Here is a 23,121-nt window from a genome sequence, read left to right as displayed (position 1 = left end):
ATAAGGAAGGGGGTGAAAGATAAGTTCTTGTATTTCTGAGGCAATGAGCTGCTACAGGGACCACATCTATATTTGGTTCATGTTTTGGAAACCATACCTAGTTATACACAAATATAAACTGCACAGGACTTTCACAATGGAAATGTGATTGTTATAATAAAAGGTCAGATTCTAATTAAGAGGGTCCATTCTTACATCTGCATTTATTGACTCATGCTAATGGGGAACATTTGAGAAATTATAAAGATGCTGCTTGCTTTTCTTTAACTTAAACAACAGTCATGAATAATGGGTATTAAATGTGCAACATACCAGCACTGTAGCATACTCCTTTGTACTTTACTATGTTGTCATGTTGCAAGGATTTGAGGATTTCAATTTCTCGTTCAAAGTCCCGAAGATGCTCTTCTGTGCTGTGCTGCAGCTTCTTAACAGCCACCACCTCCCCTGTGTTGTCCTGCAGTGGGTCATACCGGCACATCTCCACGCTGCCAAAATTACCCTGCAAGGCAAAAGAATAGAAATGTTTGACACAAGAAAAAAAAGAGTACCCCTGCAGTTTGAGAATGATTGTACATGGTAGCTGCTGTGAGCATAAAAGCAAGAATCTTAATGTTAATACATAAACACATTGTTTCTTCATTATTTTCATTAACGTTAAGGTTCTTTCTTTTAGATTATTTAAACTGGTTGACTATTACAATTTAAATGACTATTACAAAATGTTGCTTGCTTCTGAACATTCTTGTACCTACCTTGCCAAGTTGCTGTAAGAACTTGAGGTGTCTCTCTTCAAAATGTGTTGGGTCCCTGCCTTCAAAAGCCTCAGAAAATCCAAGAGTACCAGGTCTCATATTTGGTAACATGTCATTTTCTGTCAGTAACTCATAATCTCGGGAAACAAAAAACACCCTGATTTACTAACTAGCCAGGCTCTCTGCAGCATCTGAACAGAAATGGATGTTTGGTGCTCAGTTTGCATTTCTACTCAAAAAGAATATCTGAACATGTTACAAATGCATGCGCGCGCGCACACGCACACACACACACACACACACACACACACAGAGTAAGCATGCAACAGAAGCATCTTAGTCCCTAGTGCATTTCAAAACTCATTCAAGGTGAATACATTAAATTTTACAAATATTTTTTGACAGAAAAAAATAGCAAACATTATAAGTAGATGTGCCAGGAACCAGAATAGGCATGTACACCAATGACAAACACATAAGACACAAGTGAAATGACCCCAGGCAATGTAACGTAATGGCTGATATCCAGACTAACCCTGCTCTAGCACTAAGGGGGAGAGGCAATTTTCAATCTCCCCTTCCCTCTGAAGCCCCTTCTGTTTCCTGAAAATACATCCCTGACAGTCATACGACCTCAGGGATATATTTTAGGGAGGCTCAGTGGGCTTCAGAAGGAAAGGGAGATCAGTGAAATTACCTCTCCTACTTAGTGCAACACAGTATTAGTCAGGATATCAGTCAACCATTGTAGTTTTAGAACTACACATTTTCAGCCCTAATTTTTTTCTAAGGAAAGTGAGGAGACCCTTCCCCAAAAGACACACACATTCCAGAAACTAAACTCACACTTTTAAAAAGCTGGGCTAAACTGGGAGCTGAGAACAGGAAAATTAACTCTATGGCACATTAAGAGACTTTACTCTTGGAGTGAAATATTTCAAATACAACTGCTTAGGACTTACATAGCACTTTAGAGAGTTCAAAGTGCTTGACAGACATTATCTTGTAACAGTTACAACAACTCTGAAAAGTAATTAGTATTACTATCCCCATATTGCAGACAAGAGTGGTAGTTAAAACAACAAGCTGATGGATTACTGTAGTGCGCTCTACGTGGGGCTGCCCTTGAAGAATATCCGGAAACTGCAGCTAGTGCAAAATGCGGCAGCTAGGGTTTTATCTGGAGCTGCCCGCTGGGAGAACATCACACCCATTTTGAAAGCACTGCACTGGCTGCCAGTTTGTTTCTGGGTCCAATTCAAGGTGCTAGTTTTGACCTTTAAAGCCCTTAATGGTTTGGGCCCAGGATACCTGAGGGACTGCCTGCTCCCAAGGGTTGCTGCCTGCTTGACGAGGTCCTCTGAGGAGGCTCTGCTCCAGGTGCCGACAATGAGAGAGGCTCGGTTGTCATGCACGCGGGACAGGGCCTTCTCTGTTGCTGCCCTCAGACTCTGGAATGCTCTCCCGGTGGCTATTTGCTCCTCGGTCTCCATCACAGCTTTTAGAAAGCATGTTAAATGCTGGCTTTTTACCAGGGCTTTTATTTGACTGTCTCTGCTGCTGCTCTTTGTACTCTGCATTGCTTTTATGCTTTTGTTTTAAATTTTTAATCAGATTTTTAAAAACATTTTTAGCTTAATATTTTAATTGTGTCTTTTTTACAATCTTGTTTTTAAATTTTGCTGTTAAGCGCTTTGGGATTGTTTTAATGAAAGGCGGTATATAAATTTAACAATAAATAAATAAAACAAACAAGAATGGCTTGCCTAAATAAACTCATAATACAGGGAAGATTAAAACTAGGGACACCACCACCCAGCCTAACCCTCCCCTCCGCAAAAAAAGGTCAGTCAATGCAATTTAGAAGGTGAGAACAAGGCTTTTGTATAGACAATATAATTTAACATCAGAGTGGAAAAAAGATTGTATCTCCCAACAAATATCAATTAGCTTTCCCTCCCATTAACGTACCTGGAGTGAACAAACTGTTAAGATCACGTATAATCGCTCTGAAAGAAGGCCGATAGTCTGGTTCATAATCCATACAGTTATTTATCAGATTTGCCAGCTCTGTCCAATTGGGAGCAGGAAGCTGGTGCCTATCTTCATAAAACTGTAGTTTCTATAATTCAAGAAATTATTATTGTTATTATTGTAAAATAGTTTTAGGACAATTCTAGCAAGATTTGAAACAAATCTGATACTCTCAACATAATGGGGAATTTTGTTAAACTTCTGATGGGGGAAGAGGAAGTAACAATTATGAAGAGAACTGGAGCCAGATACAACAGCAGTGTCCTGCCTCTAGTCACTGGACACAGGAACACATGCATGGTATGCCCAGCAAAGGGAGCCATTTGTAAGCACTGTTCAAATAGTAAGATTTCCCTTAGGCAATGGTCAAAACACTTTAAAAAAAACCCAGTGTTATGCAGAAGGATCTCCACAATCTGCATAGTGGTCCAATGAAAATGGCACTGACCATCACTTACTACTAAAATGCTCTAGATAAAGCCAATTTACTGGACAAAACTGTTTAAAGCTTTGTGAAGTAATGAGCTTTAGGGGCACACCAGCCTCTTTCCAAGGAAAAGTAATTGTGAAGTCCTTTATAGGAGGCATGTTGCATGGTGTCCTGTCCTTGCCACCACTACAGTATACACTAGTCAGGGCTTGAACACTGTGGGAAACCCAGCACACTGAAGCTGGTGTCCAGCCTAAGCTAGCCATTCCAATAGCGGATTCTTATTATATACCATTTTATCTGAGATTTTAAAGTATAATTTAAAATAGTAAGTGTGTGGCCCTCATGCTCACACACACACAAAAACAATCATGACAAAAGTGTTGCTCAAGGCTCAGAAACAACAACAAAAAACCAAGTTAGATTTCAAGTATTTTATTCTCCAAGTTCTTCACAGGAACAGAGGGTTAAAGTTAAATTCTGACCTGGGTTTAACCAATTGCTAGTTTTTACACTTATTACAGTAAACCTATGAGTAATTTCAAACCTCACAGCAAGAGAGGAGATTTTGTGTTTTCACCACAGGAATATTATGCCTCTTCTGAGTGGTTATATTATGAGCCTACAGGCAGGGATGGTGGTAGATTTTTATCCATATATTAAATGCTCTAGGAATAACACATTATAAGGAAACATGACACAAACCATCTCAAGAGCTTTGACTAATTGCTACTTCTACGGGCATGTTTAATGCATTTATTTTCCTGAAATGGAAAAACCCTTCCAAAATTAAAGCAACACAATTCCTCTAATGGAATATAATGAAAATGTGGGAACTGGCCTTTGTAGGAATGTACTAAAAATACACTGCATTATTATTGACTGGGGATGTGAAGCAGTGGCAGAGAAAAGAACTGTCACACTTCCCAGAATGCCAGGAACTTTCCCCCGAAAATGAAACTTGGTGTAGGGTAGAAACATATAAAGAAACTGCATCCAGATGACTGAACAGTAATTTATGATGTTTATTGCATAGCAAGATCACTGCAAGTATAGAGACCAAGGATACCACACTCCATATGGTTCTTACTCTTTGAGAATCCAGTGCACTAAGAGGCTTGTCTCCCCCACTGCAGATTTCCCACAGAGTGGTCCCAAAACTCCACTTGTCTGTTGCCAAACTCAGCTGCTTAGGATTTTCGATGCATTCAGGTGGAACCCATGGTATCCTCTCAAGAAGAACTAGATAATCATGAAAGTAAGGGTAGTTATTACTGATAATTCATTATTTAGAACTTTGTAAGCAATCCATCCCACTAATCACTGGGGTGATAGTATTTTATAAACAAGCCAACACTCTAAGCATAAAGGGGCTTTCGGTCCTCTTCTGTTTTGGAAAATGCTCTGCAGATGCATAGGGACTCTGGATTACACGTTCAAAATAGTCTTCTGCTCAGAGTAGAGAACTCAGAGCAGAGTTCCCTATGCATGCAGATATCTGCATGTATCAGAACCACTGGATATTGGCCACTGTAGATACGGTATATGCAGTTTTTACTTCATACTTTGGACTTCACTGTTATTTCTTTAAATGGGTTTTTCTGTTTCTTAAAAAGAAGAACTATGAAACGTTTAAAAAGGTATATTCAAAAGAATCTGCCAAAGAGCTTTGGTGTCTAGCTCAGACCATTTTTCAAAGTAATCCTGAATGTTTCATGTTTTCTACTTTAGAAACTCTTTGCCTTCTACTGTATACTCATCACCTTTCTCTATGACAAGGCAAACATTAAGGGTTCAGCACAAAGATATGTGTTTAAGTATGTGTTTAATCCACCCTGCCTCCATTTCAGTCTTGAGAGCAGCTCTAGTTTTAATAGCAGATGCTAGAATCTACCACCCATATGTTCAGGTCTGTGTAAAAAGAAGTAAAAATGTATTGTTTGTGTTCTTCTGGTTATTTGGTGGCTATTTGGACAAATCCTGGCTGAAATCCTGGCCCCAAAGAACCGAAATGTTATGGGTGAATAGACACAGGGTATTACCTCAAATAACTCATTTACTCAGTATTTACTCACTTTAGTAGCAAATATCAATTGTATAAATTAGTAAATATATTCATTAACAATTACTAATTATTAGTACACTAATACATGTGTATGTACACCATTTCTGATCATTAGGCTGAAAAACAAGTCTGGAAATCAAGGGACTGAGGGTTGGATGTGGAACAAAGAATCCTAGACATTTTTGAAGTGCTTGGCATATCATGCTCTCCCACTGTTGCTACTGCTATTACTAACTATAGTTAATAAGTATGAGAAAATCTGTTGGATAATATAAATCTAGACTGCTCATTTTTGAGCTGGTCTTGTGGTAGCAAGCATGAATTGTCCCCTTTGCTAAGCAGAGTCCACCCTGGTTGCATTTGAATGGGAGACTAGAACTGTGAGCACTGCAAGATATTCCCCTCAGGGGATGTAACTGCTCTGGAAAGAGAAGAAGGTTCCCAGTTCCCTCCCTGGCATCTCCAAGATAGGGCTGAGAGACACTCCTGCCTGCAACCTTGGAGAAGCCACTGCCATTCTGTGTAGACAATACTGAGCTAGATGGACCTATGGTTTGACTCAGTATATGGCAGCTTCCTGTGTCCCTGTGCTGCCCCTAAAGATCTGCAGCAACACACACACACACAAAACTACATACACTGTAAAAATTGTCATGTGTAGTTGTAAATGTATGTTTTTAGCCTACTGCAATTTTCATTTCTTTGGAAAATTTTCAGGTGCAACAGGGAGTTAACAGTTTGGATTTATTTTATCCAATGAATTCTCTAGTACATTTAATATATCTGCAGCTTCTTTCATGAGATATGCATACTAGGGATGTGCAAACCAGCTTAACCTCGAGCTGGTCTGACATCGAACTGGCCTGGCCCTCAAGTCAGACTGGGCCCGGTTTGGCTCGAAGTCAAGTTGAAACCGTCGGGCTGGGGCTGATTCAGTTTTGTTTTTCTTTCAAATTTTTAAGATGTGGACTTACTGCCATTGCCGGGCTCCAGGGTATATTGTTGTGGCCACAGTGTGTGTGTGGGGGGCTCCTGATCTCCCCCAGCCCCTGCCGCCCCCCTAGGTAATTTTCTGTCCTTTACGGGCCATTTTCGGTCCCTTTCAGACCTGCCTACAGTGGTGGTGGCCATTTTGAGGGCTGCCACGCATGCCCAATAGACCTCTGCCTGGCCTGGGTTGGCAGAGGTCCATTGGGCATGTGCAGCAGCCTCAAAAATGGCCACTGCCACCACAGGCAGGAAATGGCCCGAAACGGCCAAAAATGACTAGGAGGAGCAGCAGAGGGAGGGGGGACATCAGGAGACCTACCCATGGTTGCGACAGCATGGAGCCGAGCAATGGTGGTAAGTCTGCCTTTTTACACTTAATTTTTTTTCTTCCCCCAAGCCGGGCTCGAACTGGTTCATACTAGAGCCGGACCAGAACCGGCTCTAGCGTGCATAGATCAGACCTGGTTCAGTTAAGAGTATGATTCTACTCGAACCGAACTGGTTTCTCCGGTTTTTGTGTGCACCTCTAATGCATACATTTAGCATTAAAAAAAATTATGTAGCAAAAGGAAGCCAGCAGTAAGATGCTCAAGAATGGCCCCGGCATTCCAAACAAGGAATGGTGAAACACACTGGAACTAAACAAATCCATGCAGCAAGAGAGAAGAGATAATCAACATTGAAATTTTCAAGGCAGCAAACAAAATGCTAAAATGGATGGATGAGTCAGAGACTTACTGTCCTTTGGCAAAACTATAATGCTGATACCGGGATCACTAAGTTTGATAAAGGGAAGGTTCCCAGACTTCCTATCTTCTTCTCTGATAAGCAAGATATTTTTTGCACACACATTTCCATGAACAAGGTTTTTATCCTCCTAATAAAGACAAAGATGTGCAGACATTTTAACCTCCAGAAGATTAAACCGTAAGAATAATTTCCAACACAAAAGTAAGATTTCCCCCCACTAGAAAATTATTCCCAAGCAAGTGTGCTTAGAACCACAGCCTGAAGTCTCAGATATGAGTAAGAAATTTCTATGACTACAAACCAAGCATAAAAGTAGCAAGGAGAGTCTGCTCTATTGACCTCAATATCCAGGAAAGATTCTACATGATCTAGAGCAGAGGTTCCCAACCAGTGGTACTCCAGATGTGGCTGAATTACAAGTCTCATCTTCCCTAGCCACAATAAACAAACACCAGAAAATGACACAACTCAGCAAAAAGAGAATGAGGAACAGGAATTAAGATCAAAGTTAAATGGCTACATCATTCAGTGCATGGAAGGACAGACTGCCTGCCCTGGACATAATGGCAGTGGTGGATTATACAGAGTGTAATGAAGAGGGAAATCTAGTGAGGATGAACTCCACATTCAGTGTATTTAAGGGAAGAAGAATGTACTGTGTTTATAAGGAAACAGAAAAGGAGCCTACCCATTACAGGTTCCATCCATCCAAGAGTTGCTTCTGGAAAGAACCCTGCTGATACAAGTTTCCCCCTTGTTTAAATGAATTTGCTTTATTCCTTAGTTTCCCCTTAACCGCCCAGAGATGAAAGTTTGGGGCAATGTACAAATTTATTATTATTATTATTATTATTGATGATGATATATGGTAACTAGGGAGTGTTGCTTTATCTAAAGCAACATTCACATATCACATCACATAAGATACTAAACAGACTCACTCAGGTTACAGATGTTTATAAAAATGGTCTTCATTACACAATCATAAGCCATGCTGTATTAAGGAGTAAGTGCAAAAACCAGAAATTTTTCATGCAAAAACCAGAAATATCAACAAGAAATATCAAATGGGGGCTGGGGGATTAGGCCCTCACTTTGGGATTAGGACAGCAGCAAAATTAGGTACTTACCAGAAAATGCATGGCCATTGCCAGCTGCTTGGCAACTTCCAGTTTCCACAAGATATTTATAGAATGCGTATTCTTCTTCAAATAGGTATCCAATGATCCAAACTTTACGTATTCCTGTACTAGAATATCTAATTTGAAATATTTATGCAACAGTTAATAAACCAAATAAATAAAATTCCAAGCCTAAATCACTTAGTTCTTACACATCAAACATGTCATAATGCAATTTAGTTGAAACTTATGTCATCTTTGAAGAACTATTAATTCTTTTTGTAGTTTGGTATTGTGGCATCATACTTTTAAGTCTCAGAACATTTCCACCTTGAGACAATCTCTAACCAGATCTAATTCCCCCAACCAACTGAACTTCTAACTCACACTATCACTGCCTCTTATGATTGACAGCTCTCCAGGGTTCTAAACTCATTTACATGAAAGTGGTCCTGCACCATTTCATCACGTCCCTCCCCCCACTCATCCTTGCTTAGTACTATCATTCACATTTGGATCATGTGTCTAAGCAAGAGAACTTGCTTTACTTTTAAAACATCACATAAACCATTTTACATAACAGAATAATTTTGCACTGAACACAACAATTTACCCCCTTTTCACTTACATTACCTTTCTGGATAGGGCATCTGTCACAACATTCTGTTTACCTGGAACATGTTCCACTACAATACAGTATATAACAATGCAACAATTCATATAGCAACAAAATTAAATACTTATATGCACAAAGAGGTGTTTAAGTCCATTGTAATCTTTAAACAATGCAGCCTCAATACCCATCTGGGAGGTATCTGTTGCTACATAAGATCTCCTTTGCTAATCTGGAGCCTGAGGAATAGGAACTACACACAGAGCTACTTTAAGACCTTAACAGGCTTCCTGACCATATGGAGTCCAGTTCACCTTGTTTGGGAAATGTTTGTTAACTCTGTAAGAGGTGCTTTCATAGTTTCCAGGTGAGGAATGGTTCTTTTATTCTAACAATTTGCAAGTCCTACAAATGCTTTCACTTATTTCTTGGTTTTCTTATTTCTTGGTTCCCAGTTCTTAGTTGTATCTATGATGTCCAATTTCTTCACAGTGACATTCTCATCACTGGTTTATACATCTGGACAGCCCAAATTCATTTCAAGATGTACTTCTTCCAAAATTCTTATTACAGACACTATGGCAAAATAAGGCTTCAACATGTGTTAAGTGCACAACTTTATGTTTTCTATTCAAGTTTTGCCATGTAACCATAAGAACACCCCTGCTGGATCAGGCCCAAGGCCTATGTAGTCCAGCATCCCGTTTCACACAGGGGCCCACCAGATGTCTCTGGGAAGCCCACAGGCAAGAGGTGAGAGCATACCTTCTCTCCTGCTGTTGTTCCCCTGCAACTGGTATTGAGTGGCATCATGCCTCTGAGACTGGAGGTGGCCTACAGCCACCAGACTAGTAGCCATTGGTAGACCTGTCCTCCATGAATTTGTCTAAGCCTCTTTTAAAGACATTCAAGCTGGTGGCCATCACTACATCCTATAGCAAAAAAAATCTTCAATCTGCAGCCACTCCTTCTCAATCTGCAACCATTCTGCTTTACTATCCAGATGTTGCTTCTTTTTCCATAACTTTTTTCCATTCTTGCATTGTTCCACCTCAGCCAGAAGTTTAGCTTCGTCCAGCTGTCTGTGTCTCTTTTGCTTTATCTCGTCTTCTTTCAACACCAACTCTCTCACTTTTAACTCTTTTTGTCTCCATGCCAACTCTCTCTCCCCCCCCCCCCAAAGACTGTTTTTCACATTCCTTCAGTTATTTAGCTTTACTTGTGGACCAGCCTCTTGTTGCCATTTCTGTTTAATTTGTAACTGTAAAAACCCTTTTTTGTGTTTTATCACTTCCAGCTCTCACTGGCTCTTTATCAAGTTTTACCTCAAAATGTTCCTTTAACCAACTTCTATTTCTCAGTTGTCAAGGACCTTTCCCCTCACAACTTTAGCCTCAGAATTTATTCTTTTTTGTTCCGAGTGATCTGCCTCCCCTTCAATATTAATATCCCACCGTGAAAATCCACCACAATGTGCTGCTGGGGCTGAGCCTGGGGTGTTTTTACACTTTTTAAAAAAGTTTATTTTCACCTTGGATGTTACCTTTGGCTTTTATATCCATCCATCCATCTCACACACTTTTATTTCCACTGCCACCAATGGTATGATAAAGCCTTTGCAACTCTTATTGTTTCTTTAGGCTGATAATATGGCTTTGCAGACGTTAGGGGTTTTTTTTTTTAAACCAATGTATTTTAAAAACAAAACAGGAATAATATTTAAGGTGATTTCTGAGGTTTGTTTGTTTGTTTACACTACTGTTCAGTAGGGCTGATGTCTTGCTCTGTTACCAAGTTGTTGTTTTATCTTCTGACAATACCTAGTTTCTTAATACACCATACATAAAGCCTTGTACATTTGAACCCAGCTCCTTCCCAAAACTGTACTTCATCCGGTCTTTATTTCCAATAACCCAATCCTTTATTTTAGACTGTCTTATACTATAAGTTTCAGAACATCTCCATCTTGAGACTGTCCCTAACCAGACCCAATTCTTCCAACCAAATGAACTTCTAATTCTCACTCAATAACTGCCTCTTATGTGTCAGCTCTCCAGGGTTATAAGCTCATTTGCATATCAGTGGTCCTGCAGCATTTCATCATAGGTATAACTGACTCTCATTAGCTCAACACATTTAAACAATCCTTGGAATTCTGATCAGAGACTACAGAATTATTTTCCGTTCTTTATTCCTCTCACTGAGCTCACTTAATGATTAACACTGAAACACTCTTCAACTACTCCAGAGAATACAACCACATAAAAAGTAACAACTTGAAGTGAAGTCTAGATTCCAATAGGTAATCACCTATATACTATTAACATACATTACGTATACTTTCTATAGTTTCATTTTGTCACTTGGGGGATGATAGGAACTGTAGCTCAAGTACATCTGGGGACCCAAGGTTGGAACCCTTGCCTTACACCAATCCAGTCTGTATGCATCTCTCATCATTTAATGCCAACACTTGCATTTCCTTACCAGACATTATGTTCCTGACCAGGATGTATAAATTCTGAAATAGGTATTTACAGAGAGAGGGGTAAGAACAGAACTCTGTTAGGTGTACAAAAAACATTAATTGGCTTTACTCACTTTCCTCTCCATTGACACAAACTCCATAATTTAAAACCAAGTGCTTGTAAGAAAGCTGACTCATCATGCTAGCTGCTTCAAAGAAAGACTACAAGAGAAAGAGAGCAACAATTAGACACGTGTAAATGGGAACTATCTGGAATTAGATCTAATTTTAAACCACCTACATTTTGTCATGGCTTAATCTCCCAAAAAATATTGTATAAATAATTCTGTATCATTGGTTTCTGCAGGCTCATTTTAGTAATTATTCAATAATAAATCAAACCAGCTTAACAGCAGTACGAAAATCCCTGATAAGCACACAATGACTCTGTACACTTGTCCAAAATGGATGGCAATGTTTTTGGTACACATAAAAATACAACCGTTGTGTAAAGTTGAGTCCTATCCAGCTCCAGCACAGCACCTGCCCTATTGGCTGTTGCTAGTATCTTCCTTTTTGTGAGCCTTCTGGGGACAGGGGACCATCTTATTTATGTATTATTTGTTTTTCTATGTAAACCGCTTTGGGAACTTGGTTGAAGAGCTGTATATAAATATCCATCGCCGTCGTCACAGTAGTAAAGATGGCAAAAGCTAACAAATTACTAACAAGATAACTGCTCTTGGATTCTGAATTGTCATGTTAACAACTCAGCCTCAGAAACTTTCTCTATTCCAACAACTATCCCATCAAGGTAGACAGAAGCCCCAAGAAAATAACTCCGCCACCACCACATTAAGATTAAGGGCACCTAAGTGATCTTAGAGATCAGCAGTGGACTCTTCTGAGGGTCCTGGACTCCCAGCAGGTGCCCAACAAACCTGTCAAGTATGAAATGGCCTGGAGGTAAGAGCACAAACAGACATGTGCTTTGTGCACAAGCAAGGCTGGACAGCAGTCCCCTCTGACCTGAAAAGTTTTTCCTCTCATCCGAGATGTATGGGTGTGGTCTATGGTTCTTCATATGGAGGACAATTTATACTTGTAAGTTCTGATGACTCCTGGCATAGATTAAAATGTATTAGGGCTGTATATGTGCATTGTTGTTGAGAACAAAGGAGGGGGAAGGGCAGGGTCTACACCAAAGAGACCCTAATTCTGTGTGATGGAAAGCTATATTTTGTATATATTTTGCAAGCGCTACTAGTCATTTTAGGGATATAAGAAAAATAGCAGTAGCCTTCTGGATAAAACCCTACCTCCATACCACTGGAAGTCTCACCAGGGATAGATCAGAGGGTAATTACTGTTGGGTAGCTGCCAAGGGTTCAAGGCCCAAGTTGATGTGAGACCACTGTTGTGCTCAAAGTGATGGTGGCCAAGTGACCCTTCATGTGATGGTGGCCAAGTGACCCTCTTATGGCCCCTCCAGGTAGTATGCAGCCTATGAAAGTCAGTTTGCCAAAGGGCAATCTGAAACTGTAGCTGGCTCTGATCTATTTACCCTTCCCTGAAATCAGAGATTTCCGCGTCTTGCCCAAATACTTTCAACAAGGAAATAAAACAGGAAACCCCAAAAGGTAAAACTGTCCAACATAATAAGAAAAATCCAGTTATTCCAATGCATTTTAAGGCAATACCTCTTTGTTGGGGGTGCAAGTCAGGGCATAAGGAGACATTTATTTGAGAAGCTGAGATTAGTTTTCCTCCCAACTAACATGCATCCACAAATCCACTTGTCAGTGGTGAGTGCCCCTGGCTCTCTGGCACACAGGACACCCAGCACCACACAGATATCCTCCCCAGAGGTCTCATTTCCAATGCCATTTTTGAAAAAGCAAGAGGCAGCAGGAATCCCTTTTGAGGAGTAGGACAGGGCTCCACTGTTTCTTACCATCTCCAGTACTACAGTGCAAATGAGAGAAGACCCACTTCTTTCCTAAGACCTCTGCCTGTATGTCAAAAAAGGATCTGAGGGAAGAGAGGGGATAAGCGGCAACCACAAGTAATGGCTGGCTAGAGGACTAAGTCTAAATTTGTGGATTCCCAATTGAGAAGCATCACCTCCAAATTCAGATTTGTGAATAAGTAATTAAATTAGGTAGACAAGTGGCCCTTCATTACCCATGGTCCTAGTACCCGCAGTTTTGCTTATCTGTGGTTGGGTCATAGGGATCCTGTTTCTTTATTTGTGCTGCAAAAATAGGGTTATTTTCACCTATCCATGGTTCTCAAGTGGCCAGAAATGACTTCTGACATTTCCTGCCATTTTAGAGTGTTGTGCCATTTTGTGGCTCTTTTTTGCAAAAAAAACAATCCTCAAAAAATAACCGCAAGATTTGGAGATTTTGGGGGCGTTGCTAGAGAGCAAGGTACTGTGCTTATTTCTGTTTTCCCCTGCTTTTTCTTGTGATTTTCAGCACACGTCAGTGTGCTTAGGAACTTAAACCCAATCCCCACAGGGTTAAGGTCTCTTTATTCATGGTTTCAATATCCACAGAAATAGGCAGGAAGGGAACCATGCAAATAAAGACGGCCTCCTGTGTCTGGAATTGGATGTTTTATCAGTTCAGACTTTTACCTCTGACTTTTTCTCATGTTGGTGTGGTGCTGGCTTTCCCCTCACTCTTTTGTAGACACCATCAAAGCTACTTTCACAACCCAAAGAAGTAGAAACGACTAGAAGCTAGCAATCTTGAAAATTAAACCTGAAATCCCCGAAGTGCTTAATGGTACACTCATGCAGCACTACATACAGCCAATCATCCAACTAAGCACCCTACTATCCAAGGAGGATGCTTAGATATCTAAGCCACACAAACCTCAGAGTAGTTTCTGTGCATTTTGTCCAAAACCTTCAGCAGGACTTCAGTCTGATGCAGCTTTCCATAGTCTCCCACTTCTTTCCTCATACCTTTGGAAATCTTAGTGAAAGTGCCCTGCCCAAGGCTTTCAGTCTAAAAGAAACAGAATACTGAGGTGTGAAAGGAGAAGTATGTCAATTTCAAAACTTGTTTATTAAAGCTTAACACCAATAGACACAAGAAAATGGCATTAATCCTTAAATGTTTGCCTACAGGCAGTAGTTGATTGGATGAAGGATAATAAACTGAAGCTTAATCCAAGCAAGACAGAGGTGCTCATTGTTGTGGGTCATAATCTGCAAGACGGGATAGAACTTCCTGTACTGGATGAGGTTACACTCCCCCAGAAAGAGCAGGTTCATTACACTTCCCGAGAAATAACTACTCTTGGATCTGGGTCTCACCTTGGTGCCTCAGGCCGAGGCTGTGGCCAGGAGCACTTTTTACCAGCTACAATTGATTTGGCAACTCTGCCCGTTCCTTGAGGAGAATGACCTGAAAACTGTGATACACCAGCTGGTAACCTCCAGGTTGAACTACTGCAATGCGCTCTATGTAGGGCTACCTCTGTATGTAGTTCAGAAACTTCAGTTAGTTCTAAATGCAGTTAGCCAGATTGGTCTCTGAGAGCACCTTTCTCTACTAGATCCCCACCGCTCATTAAGATCATCAGGAGGCGTCCATCTTCGGGTGCCACCAGTTCATTTGGCGGTGATCTGGAATTGGGTCTTCTCAGTTGTCGCCCTGGGTTGCAGAACATGCTCCCCATTGATATAAGAGGACTATCTTCTTGGAGGCCTTCAGGAGAGTCTTAAAGACCTATCTTTTTAGCCTGGCTTTTAATGATATATAGTTTTAATTTTAATTTGGTTAATTTTTTTTTTAAAAAAATTGTTTTATTATGTGTTTTTGATTTTAATGTAAACCATCCTGAGCCATTTTAGGAAGAACGGTATATAAATTGAATGAATAAATGGTGCAGCGGGGAAATGACTTGACTAGCAAATCAGAGGTTCCCGGTTCGAATCCCCGCTGGCATGTTTCCCAGACTATGGGAAACACATATATTGGGTACACAAAGTTGCTGGAAAGCATTATCTCATATTGCATGGGAGGAGGCAATGGTAAACCCCTCCTGTATTCTACCAAAGACAACCACAGAGCTCTGTGGTTGCCAGGAATTGACACCGACTTAACGGCACACTTTACCTAATGAATTCACATACACCAACTGAATTTCATTTCTTGATAAAGCACATTTTTCTGCAAAGTTGCTTACTATATCTACATGTGCAAATTATTTTCATTAACATATCAATTAGAAAGAGTTCCCATGCATTTAGTGCGACTTAATTCTACAACATCAAACAACATCAAAAAAGTCTAGTGCACTTACAAAGGTCAGGTCTTCATTTCGGATTTTGTGAAAGACCATCTGGTTGATATTATTGTGCCTCTGCAAAGTGGGTGATGTTGGTACATCAGAGACCTTGTTGCTCCTGAAGATTAGGAGGTTGGATTTATCTGTGAGGAGGAGGAAACAAGAGCACTGGTTTACACATGGATATCCACCACTTGTCAACTCCTAGCCTAGAAGCAGAGTTCAAACATCATTCAGTCATGAAGTCCCATTGGTGGCTCTTGACTACTCACTATTACTTAGCCTAAACTATCTCACAGGGAAGGAGGATAAAATTAAGAGGGAACAGGAAGAAAAGAACCACTAGCCTAGATGGCTTTAAAGGGGAATTGTATCAATATAAAGAAGACTAAACTAATGACAACGGGTACAGCAACCAGTCTCAGAATTGACAATGAAGACATTGAAATGGTGGATAGCTTCTACCTTTTAGGATCGACTGTCAACAGTAAAGGATCCAGCAGTCAAGAAATACATTGTAGACTACCACTTGGTAGGGTTGCAATGAAGGCCTTGGAAAGGATATTTAGATGCTGTGACGTGTCTATACCTACAAAGATTAGAATCACTTCTATTCAGGTTTTCACCCTCCCTTCCTCAACCTGTTGACAGCCTCCACTGATCCTCTTGGGCAGAAAAGAACACTGACAGAACTGACAGAACACTGCTGAGGAGAATCAGAGGAAAACCCGTCCCCTTCCGGACAGAGTTGCCTATAACTATGCTAAGGGGGAAATAAGCATCAAAGCTAATTGTTGCTCCTACACTAGCAGAAGCTTTTGTGTTGCAGAGGAGTCTGGTTTCCAGAGCCAGAATACACCATTGGCTTACACTGGTTCTGACGCCTCTAAGACATAGTCCTGTGAAGTGAACTGCTGTGCTTGTACAGTGCTTCAGGGATCAAACTATGAATTCAAAGACAGATTATAAAATTCTCTTTTCTAAAATAAACAATATATAGAAACGAATTCTGAGTAACATACATATATTTTACCTTTTGGCTTTGGGGGGCAGCATCTGGTGAACTGGAAAATTATACTGTCTGATCGGACAGTTTCTGTCCGATAACAATTCAACAGATCGACAAGGTTTGTAAAACTTCTTCTAGTTCCAGTGAGATTATACTCTCCATTCTCATTTTTTGTTATTAAACAATGTTTATAATCAGTGATGCTTTCTTGCTGCAGAATACAAGGAAAGAAAAAAATATTTTTAAATGACATTTACTAACTGAAATCAGGAACTACTACCTCAATTCTATATTCTCCTTATCTCTAATGCAGATTCAAATCACCACGACATACAACAGCATTTTGAAGGAAATCTGTCCCTTAACTATTTGTAAAACATCCTTCTAACATGACATGAACAGTAAAAATAAGGGAGTCAGGCCTAAGACCCAGCAGCCTTATTAGGGATTTCTAGAGTCCCTAAGGCAGTCTGATGCATCCTACAATACTTTACCCAAATTTGTCCATGTTCAGTAGAGCAAAGGGGTCAAGCTTTGTCACTGCATTTGAGCTAAAAATATTTTAGAAGAGATACTTTGCTAGAGCTGCTTTATTCCAATGTAATGTATACTTGATCTTGAATTGATGATAATGATGATAAAGAAATCTGACAAAAAAAGATTATGGCTGTAGTATATCTACTGAGTGGGGAATTTGGCCCTCCAAATCACTGGAGGCTGGCACCCTTAGTTAAAGGATCTTCATGATATCTAAACCATGGTAAAAGGTTCTAACCTACCTCACATGGTTATTAGGAGGATAAACATAACCATGTACCACTCTGGGCTCCTTGGAGGAAGAGCAGTGAATAAATGTTTAAAAGTAGCAACATACACATACTTCCCCCCCACCCACCACTTCTAGCATGATAACCTCTTAGCTATAAATTGTGTAGATCACACAAATATTCATTCAGATTTCTTTTTAAACCAAATACTGTACATAAAAGAATCCCAACAGTTAAATTACCATTATCTGACAGACATTATAGACAGGTCAGGGAAGACTGTAATTCTGCTGAGAACTGGGAGCACAGAAAAACACACATATGCTGGGCACAGAAAAACACACATATGCTGGGCACAGGAAACAGCTGCTGCCTGTTTCCTGTGCCCAGCAGAGGAGGAGACCACTTCCCATCTACCAGCAGGAGGGCGCAGGGTGGCAGACTGTGTCTGACTGCTGGGTGCTGCTCCTCTGCTGCTTGTACTGTTACACAACCGGCAGAGGTGGCAGGCAGAAGTCTCTCAGGCAGTTGGTGAGTGTTGGCAGGGCTGGGACCCTTGGGCTACAAGGCTGAGCAGTCTTGGCTCCACCTGCCCACCCTAGGCTATTTAAGAAGGCTGCCAGTGGCGGCGGGCCCGCCACCGGTAAGGCGACACCAAAGGGGGTCGCCCCTTTGGGAAGCCACTTCGGTGAGCAACGAGGGCGAGGGCCCCCCCCCCGGTTCGGTACCTTTGGGCAGGGTGGGGCGAGTGAGTTTGGCCTGGCTAGGATTATTTTCATTGTTTTGAGTCTTTCTGGAGATGGGGAGTCAGCGGGGCATGTCCACTGGTCTCGGGGCGACTATTCCAGTGGTGATGGGGAATAGGAGAAGTTACGTTGGCAGGTCAGCAGGCCGTTACAGGGGAAGGGAAATAAGAAACAATAGCTGTTTTCCCTTTCAGCTGCCCTGTCAGCTCTTTGACTTTGGGGAGCAGTGCCAACTACCCGCAGAACCTTGCCTTGCTCCTCTTTAATGCCAGGTCAGTCCAAAATAAATCTGAAGTAATCCATGATTTGATCATGGATGAAGGGGCTGACCTGGTGTGTATTACAGAGACTTGGTTGGGGGAGACTGGAGGCCCAGTTTGGACTCAGCTTCTCCCTCCAGGATACTCTGTTGAGGAGCAGGTGAGGGAATATGGGCGGGGAGATGGAGTGGCTGTGGTCTTTAAGGATAATATCTCCCTTACCAGAATCCCTGTCGGAACGTCTGATCATATCGAGTGTGTGTACTTGCGCTTGGGGACCAGAGATAGATTGGGACTTCTGTTGGTGTACCGATCACCCTGCTGCCCAACAGACTCCCTAACTGAGCTTGTGGAACTGGTCTCGGATTTGATGTTGGAGTGTCCCAGGCTTGTGGTTCTGGAGGACTTCAACGTCCACTTCAGGACCGGGATGTCTGGAGCAGCTCAGGAGTTCATAGCGGCCATGACAACTATGAGCCTATCCCAAGTGGTCTCCGGGCCAACACATACTGCTGGTCACATGCTTGATCTGGTCTTTTACTCTGATCAGGGTGGTGTTCCATGGGTGTGGACTCCTATGATTTCCCCATTGTCATGGATGGACCACTATCTGGTTAAGGTTGGACTTACAGTTATGTCCCACCTCTGCAGGGGTGAGGGGCCTATTACAATGGCCCATCCAAGGAGGTTATTGGCTCCAATAGGATTCCAAGAAGCCTTGGTTGAATTTAATGTTGGCTTGGCCAATGATCCAATTGATGCCCTAGTGGAAAATTGGAATAGTCAATTTACCAGGGCAGTAGACGGGATTGCTCCTAAGCGTCCTCTCCGACCTGCTTCAAAAATGGCTCCTTGGTATACAGAAGATCTGTGGGAGCTGAAGTGGCAAGGTAGATGACTGGAACGCAGGTGGAGGAAGTCTTGACTCGAATCCGACAGATTGCAAAACAGAGTGCACTTGAAGACCTATGCTCTGGCTATACGTGCAGCAAAGAAGTATTTCTTTTCTGCCCGTATTGCTTCTGCAAACTCACGACCAGCTGAGCTTTTTAGGGTTGTGAGGGGGCTAGTAGAACCCCCTGCTTCCTTGAATCAACATTTGGATCCATCAGTTGCCCACTGTGATGCTTTTAATGAGTTTTTCGTGGACAAAATCTCTCGTATTCAGGCCGATTTAGACTTCGACTCCACAGTTAGTGCAGTATCAGATGCAGAGGTATCCAGCAACTCCTCTTGTGTGGTTAAACTGGATCAGTTACAGTTTGTGACTCCTGAGGATGTGGACAAGCTGCTTGGAGCGGTGCATCCTACCACCTGTCTACTTGATCCTTGCCCAACATGGCTTACACTATCTGGCAGGGAGATTGTTGTGGAGGGCCTGGTGGCAATTATTAATGCCTCTCTGAGGGAGGGCAGGATGCCTCCATGTCTTAAGGAGGCAATTATTAGACCTATTCTTAAGAAGCCTACCTTGGATCCCTCAGAGTTCAATAACTACAGGACTGTCTCCAACCTCCCATGGTTGGGTAAGGTGACTGAGAAGGTGGTGGCCTCCCAGCTCCTGGCGGTCTTGGAAGAAACTGATTGTCTAGACCCATTTCAAACTGGTTTTCGGGCAGGTTACGGGGTGGAGACTGCCTTGGTAGGCCTGATGGATGATCTCCAATTAGGACTTGACGGAGGAAGTGTGACTCTGTTGGTCCTTTTGGATCTCTCAGCAGCTTTCGATACTATCGACCATAGTATCCTTCTGGAACGTCTGAGGGAGTTGGGTGTAGGAGGCATTGCTTTGCAATGGTTCCGCTCCTATCTCTCGGGCAGATCCAGATGGTGTCGCTTGGAGACTGTTGCTCTTCAAAACTTGAGCTTTTATATGGGGTCCCTCAGGGCTCCATATTGTCTGCAATGCTTTTTAACATCTACATGAAACCGCTGGGAGAGATCATCCGGGGATTTGGTGCTGGGTGCTATCAGTATGCTGATGACACCCAAATCTATTTCTCCATATCAACTTCATCAGGAGAAGGCATATCCTCCCTGAATGCCTGCCTGGAGGCAGTAATGGGTTGGATGAGGGATAACAAACAGACTGAATCCAGACAAGACGGAAGTACTTGTTGTGCAGGGTTGTTACTCAGGAAACGATATTGACCTGCCTGTTCTAGATGGGGTCACACTTCCTCAGAAGGAACAGGTACGCAGTCTGGGAGTGCTTCTAGATTCACACCTCTCGCTGGTTTCTCAGGTTGAGGCAGTGGCCAGAAGTGCTTTTTATCAGCTTCGGTTGATACGCCAGCTGCATCCGTTTCTTGAGATTGATGACCTCAGAACAGTAGTACATTTGCTGGTAACCTCCAGACTTGATTACTGCAATGCGCTCTGTGTGGGGCTGCCTTTGTACGTAGTCCGGAAACTACAATTAGTACAAAATGTGGCGGCCAGGTTGGTCTCCGGGTCATCTCGAAGAGACCGTATTACTCCTATATTACAGGAGTTACACTGGCTGCCACTAGGTTTCCGGGCAAAATACAAAGTGCTGGTTATAACCTATAAAGCCCTAAACAGTTTAGGCCCACGGTATTTAAGAGAGCATCTTCTTCTGCACGATCCCCATCGTCCACTGCGTTCGTCAGGGGAGGCCCGTCTCTGGCCACCTTCAAGTCAGTTGTTAACCACTCAGGGACGGGCCTTCTCAGTTGTTGCTCCAAGACTTTAGAATGTGCTTCCCGCTGACATAAGACTCTCCCCATCCCTAGTGGTTTTTAAAAGAGCTCTGAAGACTCATCTTTTTAACCAGGCCTTTTAACCTTTTAACTTTTAAAATTTTAAATACTGTAAATTGTTTTTGTTTTTAGGCTGTTTTTCGGCATTTTAATTGATTTTAATGTTTTGTGTTTTTGTATTGTTTTATTATTGTGAACCGCCCCGAGACTTTGGTTTTGGGCGGTATAGAAATGTTAAAAAAATTTAAAAATATATATATATTGTTCAGGGAGTGATGAAGGCACTATCCCTGAGAAACTTGTTATAAGATTAATGAACACAATGATTTAATACACACACAACCACACACAAAACACAAAGGAATTCTGAAACTCCTGTTTCTTCTTTGTAGCTGAAGAAGAAATCGTAAAGACTGATCCTCAATACTAACCTGCACGGCAAAGGTAAGAAAGTATTTCTTAAACTCCTTTGGACTGCTGCGAAGGACGTAATAACCAGTCTGATCGCCAGCTTTCTTCAGTTTGTTGACTGCGAAGTCCACACTGGTTTTTTAAAAAAATAGGAAAAACAAGGTGACGTCTGAAGAGCTAGCAATCTTTGAACTACAGACTGCACCTAGAGATTAAAGTAAAGTTGTACCCTCAAGTTGGTGTCAACTCCTGGTGACCACAGGGCCATGTGATTTTCTTTTGGTAGAATACAGGAGAGGTTTACTATTGCCTCCTCCTGCACAGTGTGAGATGATGCCTTTTAGCATCTTCCTATATTGCTGCTACTTGATATAGGTGTTTTCCATAATCTGGGAAACATAACAGCGGGAATTTGAGCCAGCAACCTCTTGCTTACTAGGCAAGTCATTTCCTCACTGCGCCATTAGGTGGCCTGCACCTAGAGTTCACTATATTTTAATCTTCAATAAAGAGGTTTTCAAGTTTAAATACATTATGACTATCTACTTACAACTGCTCAAAGATTACAGCATCTGGGCATCTTCTGTGGCCAGTCCAAGTTCTGTCAACTACAACTTACAAAAGGAACACCACCTTTTCTCTCCCTCTCTCTCTCTTTCTCTCATTTAAACTGAAAAGGAAACACTGACTTGCCAGAAATCCCATTCTTGAAAGAGGCAAGTCTTCACCTGTGAGAGTTATCTCTCCTAGGGGAAGGCAGAATTGAATTCTGATTTCACAGGTGGTGGGGAGGACCTCACTGTGTTCCCAAATAAAGTCTGGCAAAACACTAACCCAAACTTGGCATTCCTAACAAATTGCTGAAACCATTATGCCAAACATACTGGAAGATTCTGGTAAGGCTAGACGTACTGTTGCAGGGCCTAGTACTCAACCGCATCCAGGCCTGTTCCTGTTAGAAGTCTAAGGGTAATAAGCAAATTAGGGTATTTCCAAGAGGTGTCGCCTATTCATACACTTCCCTTGTAGAGAATCTAATAATACAGTCTACGTACATTCTTAAGTGTTTGTGCAGTGGCCTAGTGGGGCACTCCTACCTTTGGACAGTGTGTTTGATGAGCCTAGTGCCTTCAGGAGTCACTAGCATTCCAGTCTTACATCTGCCATAGCTGTGCCTTTCAGGTGCAACTGACTAGCTCGGTCAAGACCTCTGTCGGGTGTGCTAGCGCTCTCCCACCCTGCACAAGTTTAGCTGGCAAGGGAGGGGAGTGATCCAGTTACTGGGGCGTCAGCAGGACCTTTTCTGGGGGAGGGGCAAAGACTGCAGTTTTACACCCACTTACTTGGGAATAAGCCTTATTTAATTCAATGGAACTGGCTAGATCTGGAGAGGGGGCAACTGCCCCTCTTGCCCTGCTTCCAATGCCCATGCCAGTCACTACTTGGACTTCTCTTTTTCTCTTCCACCATAATGAGGTGAGCTAGTAGTTACGTATGAAGCACCTGCTCAATCTGCACTTCTCCCTCAGTCCCATGAGGAAGGCTGCAGTTTGTTTGATCTCCTTTCTGTCACAGGGAGAATGTGATTGGTTCAAAGCAAAGTGCCCGATTGCAGTCCTTGGCTGCTTTTCTCTCAGGGTTGGTGCACTCATGTGCAAGGGGTGTAGGAAGGACA

General features: G+C 42.0%; 1 protein-coding gene across 4 annotated transcripts in view; it reads right to left on the bottom strand.

Moving 5' to 3' along the window:
• The window catches only part of JAK2 (Janus kinase 2), a 140,735-nt gene that overhangs the window by 20,638 nt on the left and 96,976 nt on the right, over positions 1-23,121 (bottom strand). For all 4 annotated transcript variants that reach the window (XM_053293956.1, XM_053293959.1, XM_053293957.1 and 1 more), the window contains 11 exons: positions 21,467-21,578; positions 16,564-16,750; positions 15,546-15,673; positions 14,108-14,242; positions 11,360-11,447; positions 8,155-8,282; positions 7,013-7,151; positions 4,310-4,461; positions 2,727-2,877; positions 756-892; positions 313-502 (listed from right to left, as the gene is read on the bottom strand). In XM_053293956.1, coding sequence (XP_053149931.1) covers positions 313-502; positions 756-892; positions 2,727-2,877; positions 4,310-4,461; positions 7,013-7,151; positions 8,155-8,282; positions 11,360-11,447; positions 14,108-14,242; positions 15,546-15,673; positions 16,564-16,750; positions 21,467-21,578 — 1,547 coding nt within the window. The remainder of the gene's footprint in view (positions 1-312; positions 503-755; positions 893-2,726; positions 2,878-4,309; positions 4,462-7,012; positions 7,152-8,154; positions 8,283-11,359; positions 11,448-14,107; positions 14,243-15,545; positions 15,674-16,563; positions 16,751-21,466; positions 21,579-23,121) is intronic.

The sequence above is a fragment of the Hemicordylus capensis genome, chromosome 2, assembly GCF_027244095.1.
Source record: "Hemicordylus capensis ecotype Gifberg chromosome 2, rHemCap1.1.pri, whole genome shotgun sequence".
Lineage (NCBI taxonomy): Eukaryota > Metazoa > Chordata > Lepidosauria > Squamata > Cordylidae > Hemicordylus > Hemicordylus capensis.
This window is presented reverse-complemented; position numbering and strand designations above follow the sequence as displayed.